This window comes from Geotrypetes seraphini, chromosome 10, assembly GCF_902459505.1.
Source record: "Geotrypetes seraphini chromosome 10, aGeoSer1.1, whole genome shotgun sequence".
NCBI lineage: Eukaryota > Metazoa > Chordata > Amphibia > Gymnophiona > Dermophiidae > Geotrypetes > Geotrypetes seraphini.
In genome coordinates, this window is record NC_047093.1 from 62969783 (window position 1) to 62993461 (window position 23679).

Here is a 23679-nt window from a genome sequence, read left to right on the forward strand (position 1 = left end):
TCTGGTTAAAGGATGCTGGTCCCCTTTCCTAGAGAAAGTTGTCGATCAACTGGTTGGAGCTAAGAGCCATCTGACTGGTGCTGCAGATGTTCAGAAGCAAGCTACAGGGTAAAACAGAGAAAGGGAGCTGTCTCACGAGGCATTCAACTGCATTGTGAGCCAGTGAGGTCGCCCATCATTTGAATTGATTGCGTCAGCAACCAACAGGAAGGCGGCTCAATTCTTCAGTCAAAGGTTCAAGCCATGAGGTGAAGGCTTGGATGCCCTGGTATAGCTGTGGCTAATGGCAGAGCTCTTGTATGTGTTTCCTCCATGGTTCCTAAGGAGAATGTCACACCCAGGTCTGGTAGTTCTTGTCGCGCCAGACTGGCTGAGATGGCTATAATATGCAGATCTTGTCTTTCTACAGAAGGACCAAGGCCTCAGACTTCTGAGCCTCCAGAGATATCTCATGCAGGGCCCAATTGCCCTGGAGGATCCGGAACGCTGTTCAGATGTGGCGATTGCCATCCTTTTTATCATCCAAGAAACAGCCAACTTTAACCGCCTATGTGAAGGCCTGGAAGTGCACCATACAGAGGATTTCAGATCCGGTCATGGCCCTGATTTCCGAAGTGCTAGCATTCCTGCAAGAAAGGCTAAAAAATAATGTCTGGTGGTCAGCTCTCTGAGAGTTTAGGTAGTGGGTATTTCATGTTTCCAACCCAAGGTTAACAAAAACACCCTGACCTTACATCCTGATGTGGCTAGATTCCTGAAAGGAGCATTACGCATGTGTCCTCCAGTAAGAGCCTTTTCCTACATGGAGTCTTAACCTGGTCCTGAGGGTGCTCACCAGGGCTCCCTATGAGCCTCTAGAGCATATGTGTCAAACACAAGGCCTGCGGGCTGAATCCGGCCCGCCTGGCCATTTTATGAAGCCCATGGTGACTGTGCGCCAGCTTGAAGACGATGCAGTGTTTCCCTCATTGCTACCCCTGGGTGTTTTACCTTCTGGTCGGCTCCCTCCTCCTCACTGCCACAGTTGTTTCTATGCACAAAGCAGCGGGCAGAGGCTCCTCGCTCGTCCCTCGCCTCATCCAGAAGCCTTCCCTCTAACATTGCGACGTCAGAGAGAAAACTTTGGTTCAGGCATGGGACGCATGTAGGAGCTGCCGCCTGTGGCTTTGTGCACAGAAGCGACTGCGGCAGTGAGAAGGAGGGAGCCGGCTAGAAGGTAAACACCTGCCGGAGGGAGGCACCTAGTTGAGGCACAGAATGGAGGGAGAGGGGCATGTTGGGACTCGAGAAAGAGGGAGCACAAACTTTGGACAAATGATAGAAAGAAGGAAGGAGGGAGGGGGCATTAACTTGGGACATAGAATGAAGGGAAGGAGAGAGGGGAGCATGACCATAGAATGGAAGAATGGAGAGAGTGAGGGAAAGAGATGCTGAGGTGAGGGAGGGAATAGAAAGGGAGAATTGGGGAGGGAAAGAGAGATGGTGCACATGAGGAGATGAAGAAAGAGGAGTATTGTTGGGCAGAGAGAGGGAGGGAAAGAGAATTATTGGACATGGTGGGAGAGGAGTGAAGGAGAGATGTCAGATCACTGGAATGGGAAGGAGAAAGAGAGAGAAAGATGCCAGACCACGGAATGGAAGAGAAGGAGGAGGGAGAGAGATGCCAGACTGCAGGAAGGAGAGGAGAGAAGATGTTAGGTCTCTGGAAGAGAGAGGGAAGGAAAGAGAGATGCCAGACCATGGGAGAGGAGAGAGATTCCAGGCTATGAGAAGGGAGATGAGAAAGATGCCAGATCATATGAGGGGAAAGGGGGAAGACAGGGTTGTCTGACCTTGGGAGAGGGATGAGATGGTGCACAGTGATGGAGGGGAAGGAGAGACAGAGGGAGGAGATGATGCACAGCAATGGATGCGGCAGTGAAGAGATAAGAGGAAATACTTCTTATGGATAGATGGGAATAGGGGAGAAGAAAGAGGGAGGAGACAGTACACATGAATAGATGGGAAAGGAAGACATGGAAAAGTAGATAGATTTTGAGAAGAAGGCAGAAAAATGGAAGAAAGTTGAATGTTAAAAGTTAATACTAAAGATGGATGTATGGCAGAAAGTGAAGGAGATAAAAACAGCAAATGGATAAGGTGGCCCTGGATACACAGTTAAGAGCACAGCCAGAAGGAAGTGCAGCCAGAGACTGGGAAAAGATGGTTTGAAAAACAAAATCAACAGACAAAGGTAGGGGAAATGATTTTATTTTCAATTTAGTGATTGAATTGTCAATTTTGAGAATTTATATCTGCTGTCTATATTTTGCACTGTTCAGGAAGAAATGCATTTGTTTCTATTTTTCTGGGGTTGTACTCCATGCAGAATCTTGAATCTTAGGGTTTAGTTTGTGTATATATTAGTACTTTTAGTTTGTGATCCCGTATTTGCATAGTTATCTGTGTTCTGGTAGGAATGAATGTTTTGGAGCATACAGTGTGCTTTGTGTAGTTTAATTTTGTGGTTAATCATTATGTGGTGGTAATAAAATTCTATTGAGTCATATATATGAAAAATGGTATTACAATTAGTACTATTATGGGGCGGAGTCTGGGACAAAGATTGGGCAGGGTGTGGCCCGCGACTTAGCCTATGTTTTAGATTTCGGCCCCCTAATGTGAGTTTGACACCCCTGCTCTAGAGCAAGCCTCATTGATGGACCTCACAGACAAGACGGTGTTTTTAGTAGTGATAACTTTGGCTTGATTGGTGTCTGAACTTAAATGCATTGTCATGCAGAGAATCCTTTCTCAGAATTTGGGAGTTGGGATCTGTGTACAGTTCCATCTTTCTTGCCTAAAATAATCTGATCCTTTCATGTCAACTAGGAAGTCTAGAATTTGAGGGAGCCAGTAAGGAAGTCGCTCAGTGCCGAGAAGCAGCGCCAAATTGCGCTGCTGCTCATGCCGCTCTGCTGAAGAAACTGGATCCGCGCAGCCGGTTAGCAGTGGGGCAGGAGTTCGGAAAGCTTGCTCCTGCCCGTGGCACCTCCATCAGGGATTGGCAGAGGTATTAAGATAGGGTAGGGAGGGGGGGACGGGACAGAGGGCAGAGCCTGGGAGGGAGAGTGCAGAGTTTGACAGGGGAAGGAAGGAATGGTGCTGGGTGCAGAGCCTGACAGGGGAGGGAAGGAAGGAAGGGTGCTGGGTGCAGAGCCTGACAGGGGAGGGAAGGAAGGAAGGGTGCTGGGTACAGTTCCTGACAGGGGAGAGATGGGGGGAAGGGGGCTGGGTATAGAACTTGGCAGGGAGGGGCCTGGGTGCAGAGCCTGACAGGGCAGGACACTTGAATATTAAGCCGCCCGACTTATATTTGAGTCAACCATTTTTATTTTTATTTTTCCCCTCCTTTGGTGGGGGAGGGGGTCTCGATTTGTATTTGGATCGACTTATATTTGAGTATATACGGTAATGGGTTCATGTTTTTTCATTTTTAAATGTATATTTTTGTGATATGAGCAGAACAGACATATCTCTTGGTGAGTATTAGAGAATGAAACGGGGAAAAAATCTGTCCCCGTCCCGGGCCCCCCATCCTCTGCACCGCCCTGTCACCGCCGTTCCCTTTCACCGCCCCGTCACCGTCACCGCCACTGCCATCCCATTCACCGCCCCGTCACCATCCCTGCAGCATTCATATAAGCCTTAGTACTGTAATATTTAGCTTATTCCTTTCTTATAAATCAAAGTTCCTGCTGCTGAACTAGAGAAAGAGATGTTCAGCTGGTAGGGCTTTGTTTATAAATTTTTATCAACACAACTAATATACTACTTTATCCTAAAGCAAAAAATAAATAAATAAATAGAATTTTTTTTTCTACCTTTGTTGTCTGGTTTCTGCTTTCCACATCTTCTCATTCAATTCCTTCTATCCACTGTGTGTCTTCTCTCTGCGTCTTCCATTTGCTGTTAATGTGCCTCTCCCTTCACACCCCCCCCCCAATTGGTCTAGCACCCATCTTCTTCCCTCCGCTCCCCCATAGTCTGGCATCTGTCTTCTTCCCTTCCAACATCTTCTCCCCACTCTGTCTTCCACATTTCCCTTCAGGATCTGTTCCTCTCCACCCTCCTTCAATGTCCTATTCCTTTCCACCACCACCCTTCCCTCCCTCCTTTACCATCTGTTCCTTTCTACCACCCTTCAGCTCCTCTCGTGTGGCCTATCTATCTACCTTCTTCCCTCTTATTTTCGTGACACGTTACAATGTAATTTGTGCAAGCCACTGGAGCCCCATCCCCACAAACCATCTCGCTTCTGTGCTCCTATTTTCCCCATTTCTAATATCTCCCCTATGTATGTGCCATTGCCCCCCCTGTGTCCATATACCATCCCCATGGCATGTCCCCTTTATGTCTCTGTCCCTATGCCCCATGCACATAATTTCCCCTCTTTCTGTTACCTTCCTGTGTCCAGATTTCCCCTATTCCATACCAGTGTGTGTCTGCTTTTCAACCCCATCTAGCTTCTCTCCCTCTTTCTTCCCCCCCCCCTGCTTCCAGCATCTGGCTCACCTGCCTGTCCTCCCCTTTCTTTCCTGCTGTGAATTTTTCTTTCCCTCTTCATCCCCTTGGCCCAGAATCCTTTTCCCTTTCACTCCCTCCTTCCAGTGTGAGCTGGAACTGGCTGACAATATTATATTTTGAATAACTAATTTGTTTGAGGTGTTGGCTAAGGTTGGTTAACAAATCTTTGAGCAGGCCTGGTTCAGGACATAAATGAGGAAAGCCTGTTCCTGCTTTCTGCTCGAACTCTCGTCTCACCACTATAAAGAGCACATTGATTAGATAAAACTATTTCACAATTTAAAAAGAAAACAAATACTGCTGTCACGCTGAGGGATGAAGGTCAGAGAAGGAGTTATAGGATTCCAGAATCATTGGGGGTGTTATAAAAATCAGATCACCAATCTGACCAAAATAAAACAACAAAATGGGACAACATACTCCTACAAGAAATGCTAAACAGAGGCAGTAACACGAGCGATCGCGCGGTCCCCACAGCCCCCACCCGCTTAGTGTTCAATCTTCTGCTCTGCTGCAACTTCCTGTTTCCGGTTGCGTCAGAGCAGAAGATTGAATACTGAGCAGCTGCGCGTGCAGGTGGCCGAAAAAGAAAGCCTGCAAACTAAGGTGAGCTGGAGGAAGGGAGCGGGCTAAATGCTTCCATCGGGCGGGTGGAGGCTGCGGGGACCGCGCGATCCTTGATGCCTCACTGCGGAGACAAGACCATTCACCGCTCCACGGGGTGGTGAATGGCGTTGTCCCCATCCCCGCAGCCACTGCTATATTTCTTTCCCCGTTTTGGCGGGTTACCCGCGGCTAAATGCGGTAGCCGCGGGTAAACCGCCACCGTGTCATTCTCTAGTGAGTATCCCCAAACCCCTCTTTCTTATGTTTTCTCTCTAGGGCTGACTATCAGCTTTGAAATGAACTGGGTAGTTGGAGGACATCCCAGAGAGATGGGAGCAAAAATTATATTGAGGCTCTCTATACAAATGCTCACGGGAATAGATTGGCTACCCGAAGGTTAAGGAATGATGTGCCTGTCTACTAGAAAGAAGATTATCAAGGTAAGTACCTAATCTTCCCTTATTTCCTTTACTAGATATTGGATCTTTTGAGGCAGTGAGGTTATGCTTAGGACTCTAAAATGAAGTTCTGGTTCCTATGAAACAATGTAGGAAGGTGTGTGTTTAATTTTTCTGTATGTAAATAGTAAATCAGATTATTTTAATTAATTTACTATTGCCTTTGTGTTTATGTTTAGCACTAAACTGTACATGTCTGACCTGGAGTCAGGATTGCATTACCTATTCAGAGTGGAACTTGCTTCTCACAAAACCCTAGAGGGAGCCAAACTGAAGACCTTCAAGGATTTTATCACTATAATGTTCAAGGTATTTGTAGTTCATTACTGTGTTTGCATGAAGGAAATGTATGCCTATCTCAAATGTAAAGAAGGACTAGATGAAACCGGTTCAGAAACTGCCTCCTCATAAATTTGATTATTATTAGAGCTTCTTAAAATATGCTTGTGTGTGTGTGTGTTCAGTAGAATCCTAGAAAAGTAGACTTAGAGAAATCCACTGCTTATACCTGGAGGTGAGCTGCAAGGAATCTAGCTACTTTTTTGGGGAATACATATGACCTGGATTAGCCATTGTTGGAAAGGTGATTCTCTGAGGACAAGTAGGTTGGAAATATTCTTACTTCTAGTGCAATAGGCACATCATTCTTGAACTCTCAGATAGTCCATCCCTGGTCATGAGATCCTGTATAGAGAGCCTCATTTACATGTTTCCACTCTACCTCCCTTCACTCTGGGCTGTCCTGTAAGTCCTCAGTTTCTCTCCCTATACACGAGATGGCAGGAGCTAACTGATTTCACCATATTCTCTGGCAATAAATTTCAGAGTTGAATTACCCGTTGTGTGAAGAAATATGTTTGCTGGTTTGTTTTAAATCTACTGTTTAGTAGCTTCATCACATGCCCCCTAGTCATAGTATTTTTGGAAAGAGTAAAAAAGCAATTCACATACTCTATTTCCCCATATATAGGCTGCCCCCTTGTATAGGCTGCCCCCATGTATAGGTCGCAGCAAACGGCTTTTTATGTTTTAAAACTGGTAGATAAGCCACCCTATCGTATTAGCCACTGCTTATCTACCGGTCCATTACCTGCTGGACGGCTGCCGGCTGCCTCCTTGAGTCTCGCAGCCGGCGGTGCAGGGCAGCTGCGATCCCCTTGGCATCCAGCCCAGCCCCACACTGCCTGTTGATCAGCCGCCATCAATTCTCGTGAGAACTGACGGCGTCGCAGGGCCAGACCAATGTTCCCTCTAAGGATTGATGGGGTGTGTGCAAAAAAAATATGCATGAGCGACAAGTTGCATACTCCACAAATTTATGAGCAGGCACGGAGGACGCATTTTTAAACAAATGTAGTTTATCCTTGTACTCCTTATGTATTTTTAATCATCTATGGATATGTTTGTATGTTTATTGTTCAAATGGTTTTATTTATTTCCCCAAATTTATTTTTGTTATACGCATTGAAAATATTTGATATTGCATTTAAATCAAAATCTCAATAAACTTGAAACGAGTGCCCGTGAGATTGTGGGAGGGTTAAATACTCAAAACTTAGAAGAATAACAATTTACTTAAAGTTTTTGCTTCGCCAGCTTTCTGGTATCTTTACATACAGTGGCGTACCTAGCATATGTAACATCCGGGGCCCATCATTTTTTGGCAACCCCCCCCCATCTGTACGAAAAACATGATTTTTAGTAACAAGCCACACGTCACACATGAGTACCTAGGAAAAGGCACCATCTTACATATTGCAGTGAGCAATACATCAATACACCCATTGTAAAACTAAACAAGCCAGACCAGCACAGATCAATCCTACACCGTCAATCCTGTAGCAAGATTTATGGTATACTAATCAGTTACATAAACAAGTTACGTGTCTGTTAGTTTGTCTAGGGAAAACCATAAACACTGCCAGGTCCAAATTTCTTGGTCTATTTATACGACACAAGACCCAGGCTAATGAGAAATACTTTTATTATGAAAATAGAAAAATATAATTCACAAGCCAGCTGCAATATCTAAATATTGTTCACAAGATATCTGATTACATAAATGAAACTCAGTACATAATTATCACAATACATTTGTTAGAAAACTAAGTAAAACTAATTGTTACACACAGTAAACAATTCCTTATAATAATAATAATCCCTGATTAGCAGCAAATGATTACAGTTATCACCAAGGTAGCTTTACAAACCTTGTCCTATATCACAATCGGATATACTTATCTAACCCCAGCTGATAAGATAAGTTCCGTATGCTCACCTTCTGATTAGGCCTCTGGCGAAAATTAGGTGAAATGGAAACTTTCTTGTTAGCTTCAGGAGATGTAAGAAATCCTTTGTTACAGGTACGTGTTCGTCAGCCACTGGTAAGGCTATAATTCACTGGCAGTCAAGTTTCCTTGTAGTGCTGGAATTCAGAGCTGTTTAGAGTCCGATTCACTCTTTCTTAGGCAGAGAGTCACACGAGGTAACTGTTCAGGTCTTAATTATTGAAGAAAAGGTTGCGTGCAGGACACCTGTGGTAAGATGTGAGCTTCCTCGCATCCCGACACAGACTAATTATCTTTTTCAACTTTTCACTTGGACCTCGTCAGATGACGTCCTCGGACCAATCCAGAAACAGAACTTAGATGAATAGCCTTTCTGTGTAAGGTCTCATACAGGCTAGGAGACAAAGGCGCCATTAGACAGATAAGAACAGGATAGGAGAATAACTCCCCCAAGAATCACACAGTCTTGTGTGGATGTCCTTGAGTAGAATATCATTCTGGTACATACCTAGAATGCATCAGGCAGAAACAGCAAAGATGTGTTCTTCTTTTTCTCTTCTTGCAAAGTTCATGCTGGATAGATTTCTTGCAGACAATGGTTCAGGCTTGATGATGTCAGAGAGGCCTTCCGGTGCACATAAGGAAACACCCCTACAATCCTAACAGAAAACCGTGTCTTTCGAACACACAGAACACAGAAAACACCTTCGCCTAGTATGGAATATGTCATCACAAACTAACCCCTCCCCCTTTTACAAAACTGTAGTGTGGATTTTAGCCACGGTGGTAACAGCTATGACGCTCATAGAATTCTGAGCATCAGAGCTGCTACCACCACGGCTGGCGCTAAAAAACGCTCCACAGTTTTGTAAAAGGGGGGGGGGATAAAATAGAAATACACAGCTTCAACGCTCGAGCTCAGGGGTGCCCAAACTTTTTGGGCTTGCGAGCTACTTTAAAATGACCAAGTCAAAATGATCTACCAACAATAAAATTAAAAACCACAAAGCACACTATACGCTGAGAAAATGTTAATTATCATTCATATTCTGGTTTTTTTTCAAAGAGTTCAAGGCAGATGACTCTATGCATTGTCACCTCAGTAACAACCATACAAAAATAGACAAATATACCCCCTTCCTTTTTATTAAACCACAATAGCAGTTTTTAGCGCAGGGAACTGTGCTAAATGCCCAGCGCTGCTCTCGAAGCTCATAGGCTCCCTGCGCTAAAAAACACTATTGTGGTTTAGTAAAAGGGGCCATAGTGCAAAATATAGACAGCATATATAAATTCAGACACATTTTGATCACTAAATTTAAAATAAAATCATTTTTCCTACCTTGTCTGGTGATTTCATGAGTCTCTGGTTGCATTTTCTTCTTCTGACTGTGCATCCAATCTTTCTTCCCTTCTTTCAGCCTGTATGCTTCCTCTCCTCCAGACCTCATTCCCTCCCCTAACTTTTTCTTCCTCTCTCCCTGCCCTTTCTTTCTTTTTTCTCTCTTGATGCCCCCTTTCTTTTTTTCTGTTTCCCTTCTATCTCCCTGCCTGCCCCCTTTCTTTCTTTCTTTCTTTCTCCCTACCCTCCACAAAGCCACTGCTGCTACCATCGGGGGAAACTGGCCCCAAAGCCACCGCCGCAACCATCGGGGGAAACTGGCCCCAAAGCCACCGCTGCGGCTGCCCCAAGCTCTCTCTGCTTCCCCCGACGTCAATTCTACCGTTGGAGAGGAAGTTCCGCCCAGCCAGGCAGCGATTGGCTGGCCCGAACTTCCTCTCCGACTGCAGCCTTAGGAGGGGTGCACAGCCGGGGTGAACCGCCCCCCCCCCCCCTTGGTACACCACTGAAGACGTGGCAGCGGCTCCTCTCACGAATTCCCACCTGCGTCGGAAGTCCGATGCAGTCGGGTATCTTGAGAGGAGCCGCCTTTGCATCTTTCAACTTTAAAATACCCCTAAGGCCGCCGCCGCTTCCTCTCACCTCTGCCCGCCCTCGAGTGAGCGACAGGAGACAACGTATGAGCGACGCCACTGAAAATAGTGAGCGATCGCTCATGCGCTCAGCTTAGAGGGAACACTGGGCCAGACTGGTCTGGATGCCGAGGGGATTGCGGCTTCCCTGTCTCCTGCCATTTTGAGATTCGGGGGGAGACGGTGGCTGGGGGGGAAAGGCTTTTTTATGATACAGATTGAGCATGTGTAACACACACACAATATCTGTGCCATTAAAAAAAGAAGAAGGCCTAACAGCAGTGACAGGAGGCTGTTTTCCCTTTCACTGCTGTTAGGGCTCTGCGCATGTGTCAATCGCTAAGTGATTGTTAGGTTGCATTTGCATGCAAATGATTAGTACTTCCATGCAAATCATTTGCATGCAAACTTGATAGCACATTGATCGCTGCTGGAGAATCGGCCATCAATGATCGAGTCGGTATCTTTAGTGAATATAGCCTTAGGCCGTATGACTTCCATAGTGCATGTCACACCTATGTTGCACTTCTTTTGAGGACAGTTTAATGGCCTCCGTCTTCCTAGTGATCTTGGATCAAGGGAAACCTTCAGGATATCATCACTGTTGCATCTTCCCTCAGGAGCTCTGTCTTGGGTGGCTAATTCAAAACCATTTGGACAGGGGTAGCTACCATGCCAAATTCCTCAACACCAAAAACCCCATATTATAGTTGTTTTTTTGTTGCTAGGTAAATAACCCTGAGAAATGGCCCATCACCACATCCTGGTTGCTTCCTGGCTCAGGAGATGAGTGTTCCAACCTAAGTACAAGGAAGTTGATTTGACGTTGCCTGTCCTGAGCAGGCCATTGACTCTGGGTATGGTATGGTCTGTACGAGTGAGCTAGCTAGCCTACACCCCTCCCCACCAGGTTGGATGCATCTTGGTTTGATCAGTGGGTTTCCTATTGCAGGCCTCCCTTTTTTATTTCAGACAGCATGATAGTTAGGGGTTCCCTTAATTAAGAATATTTCTATCCTGCTTGTTCTTAGAGATAGTGAAATTATTCATCCTTCTTTCCTCAGAGAATACCTGCTACAGGTGAGTATTCTTACAACCTTCCCTTGGAGTTATATTCTATTAACTATTGTACTATACTGACCTTATCCCACATTTTGAGCAATGAGACATTTCACTGAGCTTTGGAATAACCTCCCTGCCCCGCTGCGGAACCTAGGCTCATTCCAATTATTCCGAAAGCATCTGAAAACCTGGCTTTTCTCCAAATCGTAAAGCTATCTATTTAAAATGTAAAGCTAGCTATCCTCTTCATAACTTCTAATTTCTTATTATGTCTTTCCCTCATTTATTGAATTACCTGTCGAGCTCTATCTTTATGGAGATGATGAGGTATATGAACTTAAGGTTTAGTTTAGTTTCCAAATACTTTTTGAAAAGAATGTAGGAGCCTCTGACTGTGATGTCACCATAAGTTAGAATATTCATCCTGGAAAGCACCTGTTACAGGTGAGAAACTTAGATTTCTGGGCTTGTTGAACCTTTTGGCCTGACCCAGTATGGTAGTTCTTATATTAAAATTAAGTCTAAAATGAGACCTCAAGAGGCTCTTAATCCATACCTCTGTAGCCAGGCAAGAGCCAGTATACCATTATTAAAAATCATATCTAAGACCTTTCAGCTCTATATTGAGTAAGGTAAGTAGGACTGCTTTAATTCACTTAGTCCACCTTTTATGAAGCGAGGTTAGGGTTTTTTTATTGCTGGCCATGGCGGTAAAAGCTCTGACGCTCATAGAATTCCTATGAGCATCAGATCTTTTACAACTATAGTCTGTGATTTTTTTTTTTAAAAAAACCCCTAATGTGGCTTCATAAAAGTGTGTGTGTGTGGGGGGGGTTAAATTGTATTTTATTTCATCTCATTACAATGGATAATATAGCAATCATGTCACTCTCAACAAGATGGGCTATGTTATATGCAGTCTATCTTCCATTATCTTATGTCTGTTATAAAGTTCCCCCTTTGAAATGTTATTGGAAATTTTTTCTAGGAACTCTGGTATAAAAGAAATATTCACATGTATGTTCATTTTATAAAATAGGCTCCTAGAACTCTCCCCAGCAGTGCACAAATATTCTTGTACAAAGTTACCTGCTCTGAGTCACTTGAAACAGTGTAAATGCATTTTTTATAAAGTGTATATTATTGCTGTCTTATTCGCTATTCAAATAAATCCATGGATTCATTTTCAGTGAATTGATTCTAATCAATTTGGTTTTTTGAAAAAAAATTGGACTTCCCCCACCTTCCTCCCATCATTGCCCAAACTGCTGCTGCAACTCCTTTAGAGCAGGAGTGGCAGCAAATAAGCGCCATTCACCACAGGGCCTGATTCTCTGCATTGTTGACTGGCCAGGCTCCACCTGTTCTGGATCAGAGCTGGCAGCCTGTACCAGTGCTGAGTCAGGTCATACGGTGAGTGCTGCTGCTTTTGCCACTGCTGCTGCTCATCTAGAAGACCAACTAGCAGTAGCAGTGTCGGGACAGAAGAGAGGAACAGAAGAGGTAGACATTATATTGGGGAGGACAGAGGCTAGATGAAAAAAGTGAGAAGAGAGAGGGGGGCAGAGGCGGGATGGAAGGGGGGATGGCAGGGGGCAGAGACTGGATGGAAGGGAAGGGGATGAGAGGAGAAGAGAAGGGGAAGGGAGATGCTGGTCCTAGGCGATGGAGAACAAGAGGGGCAGAGGACAGGAGGGAAGGAGGAGTAAGGGGAGAAGCTGAACATGAGTAGGTTAAGAAGCGATTCTAGATAAGGGAAGGTTGGATGGGGACACAGATGGGTGCTGCTGGACAGTGCGAGAATACAGAGGGGAGATATGAGCAAGGACGCAGAGAAGAGCTGAATGATGGACATAGAGAAGAAATGCCAAATGGACCAGGACACCATAGCACAGAGAACGATGTGCTCATCGAAAAGGGAATGCCCCCTATAAAAACTTTTGGTCTTGCTAATGGAGGGTGATATCAAGAAGCTCAGACTTTCATTTATTTTAAACCCTTAGACCTACCAAAAGCCTCCATTAGTTTAACAACTTCTGGTAGTGAGGATGCAGGGTCTGCCAGGGTAAATAGAATATCATTAGTAAATAGCAAGATATTATAGTATGTTCAAGGACCTTACTCAGCATATTTCTCACTCCACTGCTCTGATGGACCAGCTGTGTTAAAGGTTCTGTCCCCAGTGCAAACAGCACCGGAGAGAGCGTGCAAACTTGCCTTGTTCCCCGCCCTAAAGGAAAGCCATCAGTGTTAAGCACCATTAATTTTTATACACACTATTGGATCAGTATGTATTATGTGTAGCCACTGCCCAAACTTGCCTTCTATTCCCACCCTAAGCTAAGAGCTGAAAAGATAAGGCCAACAGACCCTATTGAAGGCCTTTTCTGCATTTATGCCCAGTATAAAAGCTGATTTCTTCCCCTTGCCCGCCTGCCAGACAAGATGACACACCCTATGAATATGTATTATCAAAAGTTTGCCAACATCTAACAAAACCAGATTGGTTATCTCTAACCAGCTGTGGCATATATACTTTCATGAAAATTTTATAATCAGCATTCAGTAACGATATAGTGTAGTACGAGCCACAGCTGGCAGAGTCCTTCCCTGGCTTTAATAAGACTGTTATGCCTGGGAGCCGCCAGGAATGGGGAAGAACAGAACCATCTTCCAAGTTGTTAAATAGTAAGGGGTTAGTGTTGAGCCCTGTTTACATACTCTACAATAAAGAGCTTGTTGGATTATATCCCTTTCATCTGCCTGGTTTGTTCTCACTATTTTGTTTGTTTTTTGGTTATTGTGAGTTTTTAGGACTTCTCTTTTATAATCTACATTTTCTTCTGCAAAACATGCCTTATAATATTTCCTATCTTAGAAAGCAGTCTCTTTCCCCCCTTCCAAGGCAGCTTAAATTTAAGAGTGACAAGCCAAAATACATCCTGAGCTTCTAAGCTGATGCTTTATGAATGAGCAGAAAAAAAACTGCTATTTTAGAATATTTCCCCTTGGTCATTATGTATTAGGAGCATAAAGCACTAATTGTTACAGTATACTGTGGAAACTGCCACTTTGTGTATAGGTGCATCACAGGATCTAAATCCTCAAAGTTGCTGGATTAGTGACTACTGAGAAGTGAACGGAATTGATGGTGAACATAAGAATAGCCATACTGGGTCAGACCAATGGTCATCTAGCCCAGTATCCTGTTTTCAACAGTGGCCAATCCAGGTCACAAGTACCTGGTTGGTGATTTTCTTCTGAGCATTACAGAGGCATCCATTTACAGACCAGACATGATGTTTAGGATGTGTGCCAGATGCCAAAATTTGAGGTGTTAAGAGAACTTTGTCCTACTCCTAGGTAGCATCAGTTGAGAGAGCGCAATTGTCCATGGTTTGTAGGCAGTTTGTATGGACATGTGAACTCATTTTCAAAGATTAACTCCCTGCAGGACAGGTGCAGAGTAGATCGGAAAGGAAAAACATTCTTGGTGACTTCATGTTGAAATCGCTAAATGGATGGGGGCAATTTTCAAAATAAATACTTCATGCAGAGAAGTCTTTGAAACATGGTGAAAGTGACATGAGGAAAAGTCTTGTAATGCAGTGCATTTGCTGGTTTTTCACATGAAGAACAGACTACTGATTGTTTCCCTGCAAAAGGATTGAGTGGTTGCACTTGGAGATAAGAAGGCATGTCTGACAGATGATTTCCAAGCAGCTCTCTGGTACTGAACAACAATCAGTCTGACAGGTTCTTACCCACTGTGACAGTCAGAGGCCAGAAATCTCTCAGTGGCCTCATTTCCTTTAAGAAAATGTAGTGTAATGCTAATCTGCCCATCATATTATCCCTTTGGGGGGGAAAAAGCTCCTTTCTTCTGCTGGATCCCAATCAGCTAATGTAATTTATTTTCAGAGCTATTAAGAAATAAATCAGGAATGCTTTTCTTCAGAAAAATGCTTCTAAATTGCTATCTCTAAAGGGAGGAGTCAGAAGATAAAGTCCATATCAAAGAAGACATTAAGTAAGAAAGTAGATTGAAAAAAAAACTAGGAGGGAAGCCGCAGATGGAATAGAGATGCTTTAAGCTTTTGTTAAAGATAGACACCTTAACCCTTTGTTTTTCATTTATGGACTGTTCTTCCTTTTTCCAGTCTGGCTGGTTAAATCACTGGTTTGGAGCTGACCATTAATTTTCAGCAGCACTTAACTGGCTACGTGTTAGCCAGTTCTGCAAATCCCCAAATTCATTGCTGGGGCCTGGACATGGCCTGGCATTGAATTTCTGGGTTTAATGCCGATTGCTACTGGCTAAATATTGGGCTTAAAACATATACCATAAGAAGCAGTCAACCCATACAGTTCCATACTCTTCCAAATGTTATATGCTGTTTATCTCCTGCCGAATATTGGCAGATAGCTGGCTATGTGCTGTTTGGCTGGTCAGAAGCCGTTCCTGGCCAGTAAAATAGCACTAAATATCAGCCGGTAAGTGTTTAGCTTCTTATTGTAGAAAAGCTTTTCTGTTCCCATGTTGTAATAAAAGCTTTCAGAGCAGACATACTTTACTGGAACAGTAGTCATAATTGCAGGGATAGTTCTCAATCTGCCTGCCTAGGTGAATATATTCATAGACATTGTACCTAGTTTTCAGAGAGAAGAGCAGGAAGAGACTACCGACGAGGAACAGGAGCGGGTACAACACACGGCTTCATCTCCGGGGACAACGGATCGACTTCCCCAGAAGAAGCGCAGAGTGATAGTCATTGGGGACTCCATGCTGAGGGGCACTTAGGGACCAATTTGCAGACCGGATATGCAATCAAGGGAGGTCTGCTGTCTGCCTGGAGCCAGAATCCGAGATGTGACCGCCTGTCTTGACAGACTTCTCAAGCCCCAAGACCATTTCCCCATGCTGCTCATCCATGTCGGAACGAACAACACTACCAGGAACACCCCGGAGGACACAACTAGAGACTTCGGAGCTCTGGGGAAGAAGCTGAAGCAGACATGAACGCAGGTGGCCTTCTCTTCAATCCTTCCAGTTAGAGGCAAGGGAAGGGCCAGGGACGAGCGTATCCTGAGGACAAACGAGTGGCTACAAGGATGGTGCCGAGAAATGAACTTCGGATTCCTAAGCCATGGAGAGACACTGCAGGGACTTCAGGGACCAGATGGACTACACCTGACCAGTAGAGGTAAGAACGTCTTTGGACACCAACTAGCCCGCCTGCTTCGTAGGGCTTTAAACTAGGTAAGTTGGGGGAGGGTACCCACTCACATACTAGAGCAGTAAGTAATATTCCTGATGAAGTGAGTCGGAACTACGCTTCTAGGTCCGAGGTAAGTACCCTCATTGCAAACGATTCTCTAGGAGTCTCATTGATTCAGACTGGAAACCCTCTACAGGGACTTAGCAAACGCAAGGTGTGGAGGGCTATGTATGTTAAATGCACACAGTTTAGGCAATAAATTTCTAGAATTGGAGACCGAAATAACGAACGCCGACCTGGACATAGTGGCAATATCCGAAACCTGTTTCACGGACTCTCATGGGTGGGACATGGCTATACCGGGCTACGACTTACTTCGTCAAGACAGGGTAAGTTAAGAGGAGGGGTAGCACTGTACATTAAGGAGGACATCAAAACAACCAGGATCACAGATGTCAGGTACACCGGGGAATCCCTCTGTGTAAACCTGGCCAGAGGCAGAGAAAAATGCCTGTATCTTGGTGTAGTATACAGGCCTCCAAGACAACTGGAAGACAAGGACACGGAATTAATTGAAGACATAGAGAATATCACTCTACGGGGGGACGTTGTTCTGCTAGGGGACTTTAACATGCCTGATGCGGATTGGAACACACTTTCAGGGACAACTAGCAGCAGCAGGAGGCTATTAACGTCCATGAAGAGAGCACGACTCAAACAAATGGTATTGGAGCCCACTAGGGCCCAGGCGATCCTGGACCTAGTACTCACCAACGGGGAAAGCGTCTCAGAGGTCTCGATTGGAGATACGCTAGCCTCCAGCGACCACAACATGGTATGGTTCAACCTCAGGAAAGGTTTCCCTAGATCAAACACGAAAACAAAGGTACTTAAATTCCGAGGCACTGACTTCGGAAGCATGGGAGATTTTGTCCATCAGGCACTGCAGAACCAAGCTGAGACAGATGATGTTGAGGCTATGTGGTCAACCCTGAAATCTACCATACACGAAGCAACAAGCCTCTACATTAGATCAGTAAATAAACGGCAGAGAAGCAATAAACCCCAATGGTTCACCGCTGAGATATCGTGCTTCGTTAAAGAAAAGAAAAAAGCATTTATTTCCTACAAACATATGGAGGAAATGGAAGCCAAACTAGAATATACGGCCAGGGCTGCAGCGGTCAAAACGGCAGTTAGGGAGGCCAAACTTCGAGTGGAAGAAACTTTAGCTAAGAACATTAAGAAGGGGGACAAATCCTTCTTCAGGTATATCAGCGACAGAAAAAGAAACACAGACGGGATAGTACGCCTAAAAAAACCAGATGGGACTTACGTAGACTCAGATTCCGGTAAAGCCGAACTTCTGAATGAATACTTCTGCTCGGCCTTCACCCGCGAGGCACTGGGGCTCAGTCCATACTTGCAGGCAAAGCAAAGAGCGGAAGACCCGCTTTGGAATTTCGAGTTCACACCCGGAGACGTCTACTACGAACTGACAAATCTCAAGGTGAATAAAGCCATGGGACCGGACAATCTACACCCCAGAGTGCTCAGGGAGTTGTGTGATGTCCTGGCGGAACCGTTATCCGTACTCTTCAATCTCTCCCTCAATACGGGGAGAGTCCCCCTGGACTGGAAACGGCTAACGTCGTTCCACTGCACAAAAAAGGTTGCAGAACAGAGGCTGCAAATTACAGACCGGTGAGTCTAACATCAATAGTGTGTAAACTCATGGAAACACTAATCAAACGTAAATTAGACACGATCCTGAATGAGGAGAATCTACGGGATCCCAGTCAACATGGATTCATCAAGGGTAGATCCTGTCAAACCAATCTCATCAGCTTCTTTGACTGGGTAACAAGAAAGCTGGACTTGGGAGAATCCCTAGACGTAGTGTACCTAGACTTCAGTAAAGCTTTTGACAGCGTCCCTCACCATAGGCTGTTGAGCAAGATGAAATCGATGGGGTTGGGAGAAACACTAACTGCATGGGTCAGTAATTGGCTAAGTGGTAGACTGCAGAGGGTGGTGGTTAACGGTACCCTCTCTAAAACGTCACAAGTGACAAGTGGAGTACCGCAGGGCTCATTCTTGGGCCCGCTCTTTTTCAATTTATTCATAGGGGACCTGACTCAGGGGCTTCAAGGTAAAATAACACTATTCGCCGATGACGCCAAACTATGTAACATAGTGAGCAGCTCCAATTTACACGATAGTATGACGCATGTGCTGCTTTTGTTGGAACTTTGGTCATCAACCTGGCAGCTGGGCTTCAATGCCAAGAAATGTAAGGTCATGCACCTCGGCAGCAGAAATCAGTGCAGAACTTACACCTTAAATAGTGAGACCTTAGCTAGGACTACAACAGAACGAGATTTAGGAGTGACCATCAGTGCAGATATGAAAGCTGCCAATCAAGTGGAGAAGGCTTCATCTAAGGCAAGACAGATTTAGGTTGTATCCGCAGAAGTTTCGTCAGCCGGAAGCCTGAAGTTATCATGCCATTATACAGAACCATGGTGAGACCACATCTGGAATACTGTGTGCCATTTTGGAGGCCACATTACCATAAAGATGTGCTGAGAGCAGAGTCAGTTCAACATATGGCCACCAGGATGGTCTCGGGGCTAAAGGATCTCTCATACGAAGAGAGGCTGAACAATTTGCGGCTCTACTCTCTCGAAGAACGAAGGGAGAGGGGAGACATGATCGAGACGTTTAAATATATCACCGGACGTATCGAGGTAGAAGAAGATATTTTCCTTCTCAAGGGACCATCAGCCACAAGAGGGCATCTGCTCAAACTCAGGGGCGGGAAATTTCATGGCGACACCAGGAAGTATTTCTTCACCGAAAGATCATTGGATCATTGATCATTGGAACGAGCTTCCGGTACAGGTAATCGAGGCCACCAGCGTGCCAGATTTTAAGAGTAAATGGGATGCCCATGTGGGGTCCCTAAGAGGGTGGAATTAAGGATGGGTCATTAGGAGCGGGATCTCTAGGAGAACAGACTATGGGAGTGGGTCAATAGAGTGGGCAGACTTGATGGGCTATGGCCCTTATCTGCCGTCATTTTTCTATGTTTCTATCTGTTCTCTTAGAAAAGTTCTTTGCATTTTTCAGATTTCCATAGCAGTTGTCCCAGTACAAACAACAGGTACAATCTGTGCACATTATTTTTTCATTCTCCTCAAAACACAACTGCTGGAACATCCCCCCTCCCCACCCTTAATTTGGCTAAAATTGGCTAAATGTATGCACCTTGTGAAACTTTGCCTGCTTTTAGTTGGACTGATGGAGGGCAATTTGAAAACCAATCTAGCTGGGTAAAAGGTTTTGAGAATTACCCTCCCCAAGTCCTTAACTTACATTTGGGTGTGTTTGAACATACAGTTGAACCAATGTATTCTTTAGGTCATCCTCCTTTAATTTGATCACTTCAATACAGGGAGCATATATTAGTGAAATAACTACAGTATAATCCTGTTATAATGTACTTTAAGGGACCTGGCAAAACAGTCCGTTACATCCAGAGTTGCATTCTAATACTTTACACTAAAAGATGTTCTAAAGCAGTGTTTTTCAACCTTTTTACACCAGAAATAAAAGAATTATTTTGTGGACAATGGTGTTTGATACCTGAGAATTTTAAAGAATTGATAAAGACTGGTTTCTTGAAGATAATGCTTCTCGTTTTTGTCTTCCACCTTGGATATGTAAACCATTTGCCTTCTTGATTTTTGAATAAAGTACAGGCAGTCCCCGGGTTAAGAACGAGTTACATTTTTAAAGCTGTTCTTAAGTCAGATTTGTATGTAACTCGGAACTTGTAGATTTTAAGATTCTTGCTACTTACCTCTGCTCTCAGCTGACAAAAGGGCCAACTGTCCCTACCAGTGTTCCCTCTAAGGTACAGCATGTACAACCACACACTGTTCTTAATGTGGTCATGCATCATTCCTGAATCTGCTACAGGAGAAGTGTAGGAGTCTATGCCACTGGAAATGCTGCTCAGTGAAATCAAATGAAGCCATAACCGCATTCTTAAGTATGAATCATACTTAAGTTGGGCATATGTAACTTGGGGACTGCCTGTATTGAAAGGTGAAACGGTGGAACTTTTTTTTCCAAGAGATATTTTTCTTCCCTCCCCAATTTTTTTTTTAGCCAGAGAGACTGGATATCCTAAGCTCCAAAGCTTAGAAATACTGGAAATTGTGGTTTCAGATTGTGTTGATAAGGGATTGTGGTTCAGATTGTGTTGATAAGGGAGGTAGCCATATTCCATCTGAGAGCTAGTCAGGTTCAGACCAATCAGGTTTCCTAATACTCATACTCCCCATTGTCAGTAATTGTAAGTTACATGCACTGAGAAGAGAGAGTTGGTTTTAAAAGTGGCAAATATAATAAACTACTTTCTTATTGAAGCCAACTTTTTCATCCTTGGAAGGTCAAGATATTACTTCAACTATGGAAGACATTCCATTTGGTCTACTCACACAGGAAAAGTCTCCAGGCCATAATTAGCCTGAAAAAAGAAAAATTAGGACCATTGAAGAAAAATCCTGCATAGAGTTTTGATTTAGAACACAAAAAAATGTAACTGTTGGGTTAGGCAGTGGCTCTGTGGGTAGTTTTTGAAACTAGTAAGAAGGAGCTTGTAAAATGATAAAAGTGGAACTGAACAGTCCCCCCCACCTCCACCCCTACCATTTATGATTCTTTGTTTGTTTCTTGCAGCTGTTTCCTGGCAGGCAGCCAGTGGTAAAACTTCTGGAAACCTTGCAAGAGTGGTTGGTCAGCCTCCCTTTAGATAAAATTCCTTATGATGCAATCCTGGACCTTGTGAACAACAAAATGCGGGTGAGCTGTCACAGTCTGTGTGCGACTCCTACCCTTTATTTTTTTTTTAGAGAGAGAATCTGGCTCTGTCAGTGTAAGACTTTGCAAAGGAGCTATAGAACCAAAAATAAGTCTCTTGTGAACAAACATTCTGAGAAATCAAAGACATTTTTAGCTATTATCAGGGAAAATAATTAGTGATATTCTTAGAATATGTAAAATGATGGTTAGATTTATACACAAGCGAAAACCAAAGAGAATTGACCCCAAAGTATCCACAGAGAAGAAAATCCAGAAGAAACCAAAAGAAACTGTGGAGTGACGATGTTCCTTAAATGGACTTTATTTGAAAATGTCAAAGTTCCAAAGGTACAATAACATCATCCACATAAAAGTAAAGTAATCCACATGAAAACCTTAAAGGACCTAGTCCACTAGGGACGCAGGACCCAACACGGTCCGCGTTTCAACAAAAAGTCTTCCTTCAGGAGTCCCTGAGGGTCACCGCATATTAGCTTCTCAAAGTATTCACCATTATAGGACCCTCAGGGACCCCTGAAGGAAGACTTTTTGTTGAAACGCGGACCGTGTTGGGTCCTGCGTCCCTAGCAGACTAGGTCCTTCAAGGTTTTCATGTAGATTACTTTACATTTATGTGGATGATTTTATTGTACCTTTGGAACTTTGACATTTTCAAATAAAGTCCATTTAAGGGACATCGTCACTCCACAGAGTTTCTTATGGTTTCTTCTAGATTTGTACACAATCCATTAGGAGCAGTGTGATACATTGGGTTTAAACTAAGAGAGAAAATGCATTATTGTATTTCCATAAGATGATTGGATCCTGCACCTCCTTTATAGAGGAGGTCTAACAACTGGATCTATTAGAACAGAGTCATCAAGTCCTGGACTTTATGTCAATTCTGTGTGAACTTAGATTTGCAGCCCTGCCTTCATAGGAGAAAGTAGGGCTATGAGTATAGTGGGGTAAAACCTGGACTGGCTCAGCCTTTTCAGAAATAAGTAGAGCCAGCTAGTAATACTGTACTATGATAGATCATGTGCCAAGGAGGAGAGTAAGCCAGTGTAGCTTGTGCTAGAGAGAAATGAGTTAAGCATGTGCTTAATATCCTAAGCATGAAGACATCTTCTCTCAAAGCAATAAGTCCAGAGAACGAAGAAAAGAGGGCAGGAGGGTATAAACACAGTATTGATACTCTCAAAAAAGAATAAAACAAAAACCTTCCTGTTGGTATTTTGGGCTTTGCTATGCCTTGATGCGGCAATCTGAGTTCTGATGCATTCCAGTATCTTTCCTTTTCCATATAAACTCAACATTTGGCTATTAGTTCCTCACCACAGGGACAGACACTCCGTAGGAAAAATAATAAACTGCAAAATGATGTCCAAGTGAATGTTAGAACCAGGATGTGTTAGATATATTGGACACTAAGGGAAAGTAAGAATTGTGCCCTCTCATATCTTTTTGTGTATTCTGGTTGTTTTGGTTTTCTGTTGTTTTTTTTAGATATCTGGAATATTTCTTACTAATCGTATACACTGGGTTGGGTGTCAGGGCAGTAGACCTGAGCTGAGAGGTTATACTTGTGCTCTCTGGAAATTGTTTCATAGTCTGACTGTCCAGGCAGCAATTCGACCAGAAGCTTTAATCAAGACAGGTAAGGAACTAACATATGTTGTGAATTTTGCCTTTAGTGAGGAGCCCCCAGATATGAGGAATCTGGGAACTAAAGATTCCTTTTTAATTTGCTGTATTAATTTTGCAGTTTATACCCTTAATACATGGTAACTGTAAAGCCTCTTCATTATCTGATAAGGGGGTATGCCTAGTATCTTCCCATATGGTTATTGTACATTGTTTATTGCAGATACTTCCTTTGGTGGCATTAAGTGTCATCGATGTTAATGTGTAACAACATACTGTATGTTTACCTGTAAGGTGCAGTTTCTGCCTTTTCCCATTCTCATTCCATATTAGTGGTGTGTTCATTTTAAATCCCATGTTAACTTTTTAACGCAAGCTAGTAAAGAAGGCCAAGGGCTTTATACTTTGGTAAATGAGTCCCTCTAAGAGTGGTATAGTTTGCACTCTCCAGTTGGTTAAAGGACACTGACTTTTTGTTCTGGCTATGATTGTCTACATCAGGGGTCCCCAAAGTCCCTCCTTGAGGGCCGAATCCAGTCGGGTTTTCAGGATTTCCCCAATGAATATGCATTTAAAGCAGTGCATGCACATAGATCTTATGCATATTCATTGGGGAAATCCTGAAAACCCGACTAGATTCGGCCCTCAAGGAGGGACTTTGGGTACCCCTGGTCTACATGGTTCTGCTGTTAATGGTTTAGACCTGCAAGGCCAAATACCCCACGTATGTCGCTTTTAAGACTGTAGATTGTTTGACACAGGACAAAATGTTTGTTCCCCAGTGATATTGTCACAGCCTGCTCCCACCAAAATAAAATTTAAAAAAAACAAAATTTACACGGTTGTATGAAATCAATTTTCCAAATATTCACAACCTGAGAGAAAACTTTTCTATGAATGGTATCTCTGTTTTTAAAGAATAATGTCCTGAAAAACGTTCCATACAGAGATTTTTCATGAACCATATCTATATTTACTTTGGCTTTG

General features: G+C 43.8%; 1 protein-coding gene across 1 annotated transcript in view; it reads left to right on the top strand.

The window, feature by feature from the left end:
* Nucleotides 1–23679, top strand: part of QSOX2 (quiescin sulfhydryl oxidase 2) — a 122601-nt gene that overhangs the window by 89578 nt on the left and 9344 nt on the right. Inside the window, exons 9-11 of the mRNA XM_033961110.1 lie at nucleotides 5810–5939; nucleotides 20923–21045; nucleotides 22555–22705. Of these exons, the coding sequence (XP_033817001.1) occupies nucleotides 5810–5939; nucleotides 20923–21045; nucleotides 22555–22705 (404 nt within the window). The remainder of the gene's footprint in view (nucleotides 1–5809; nucleotides 5940–20922; nucleotides 21046–22554; nucleotides 22706–23679) is intronic.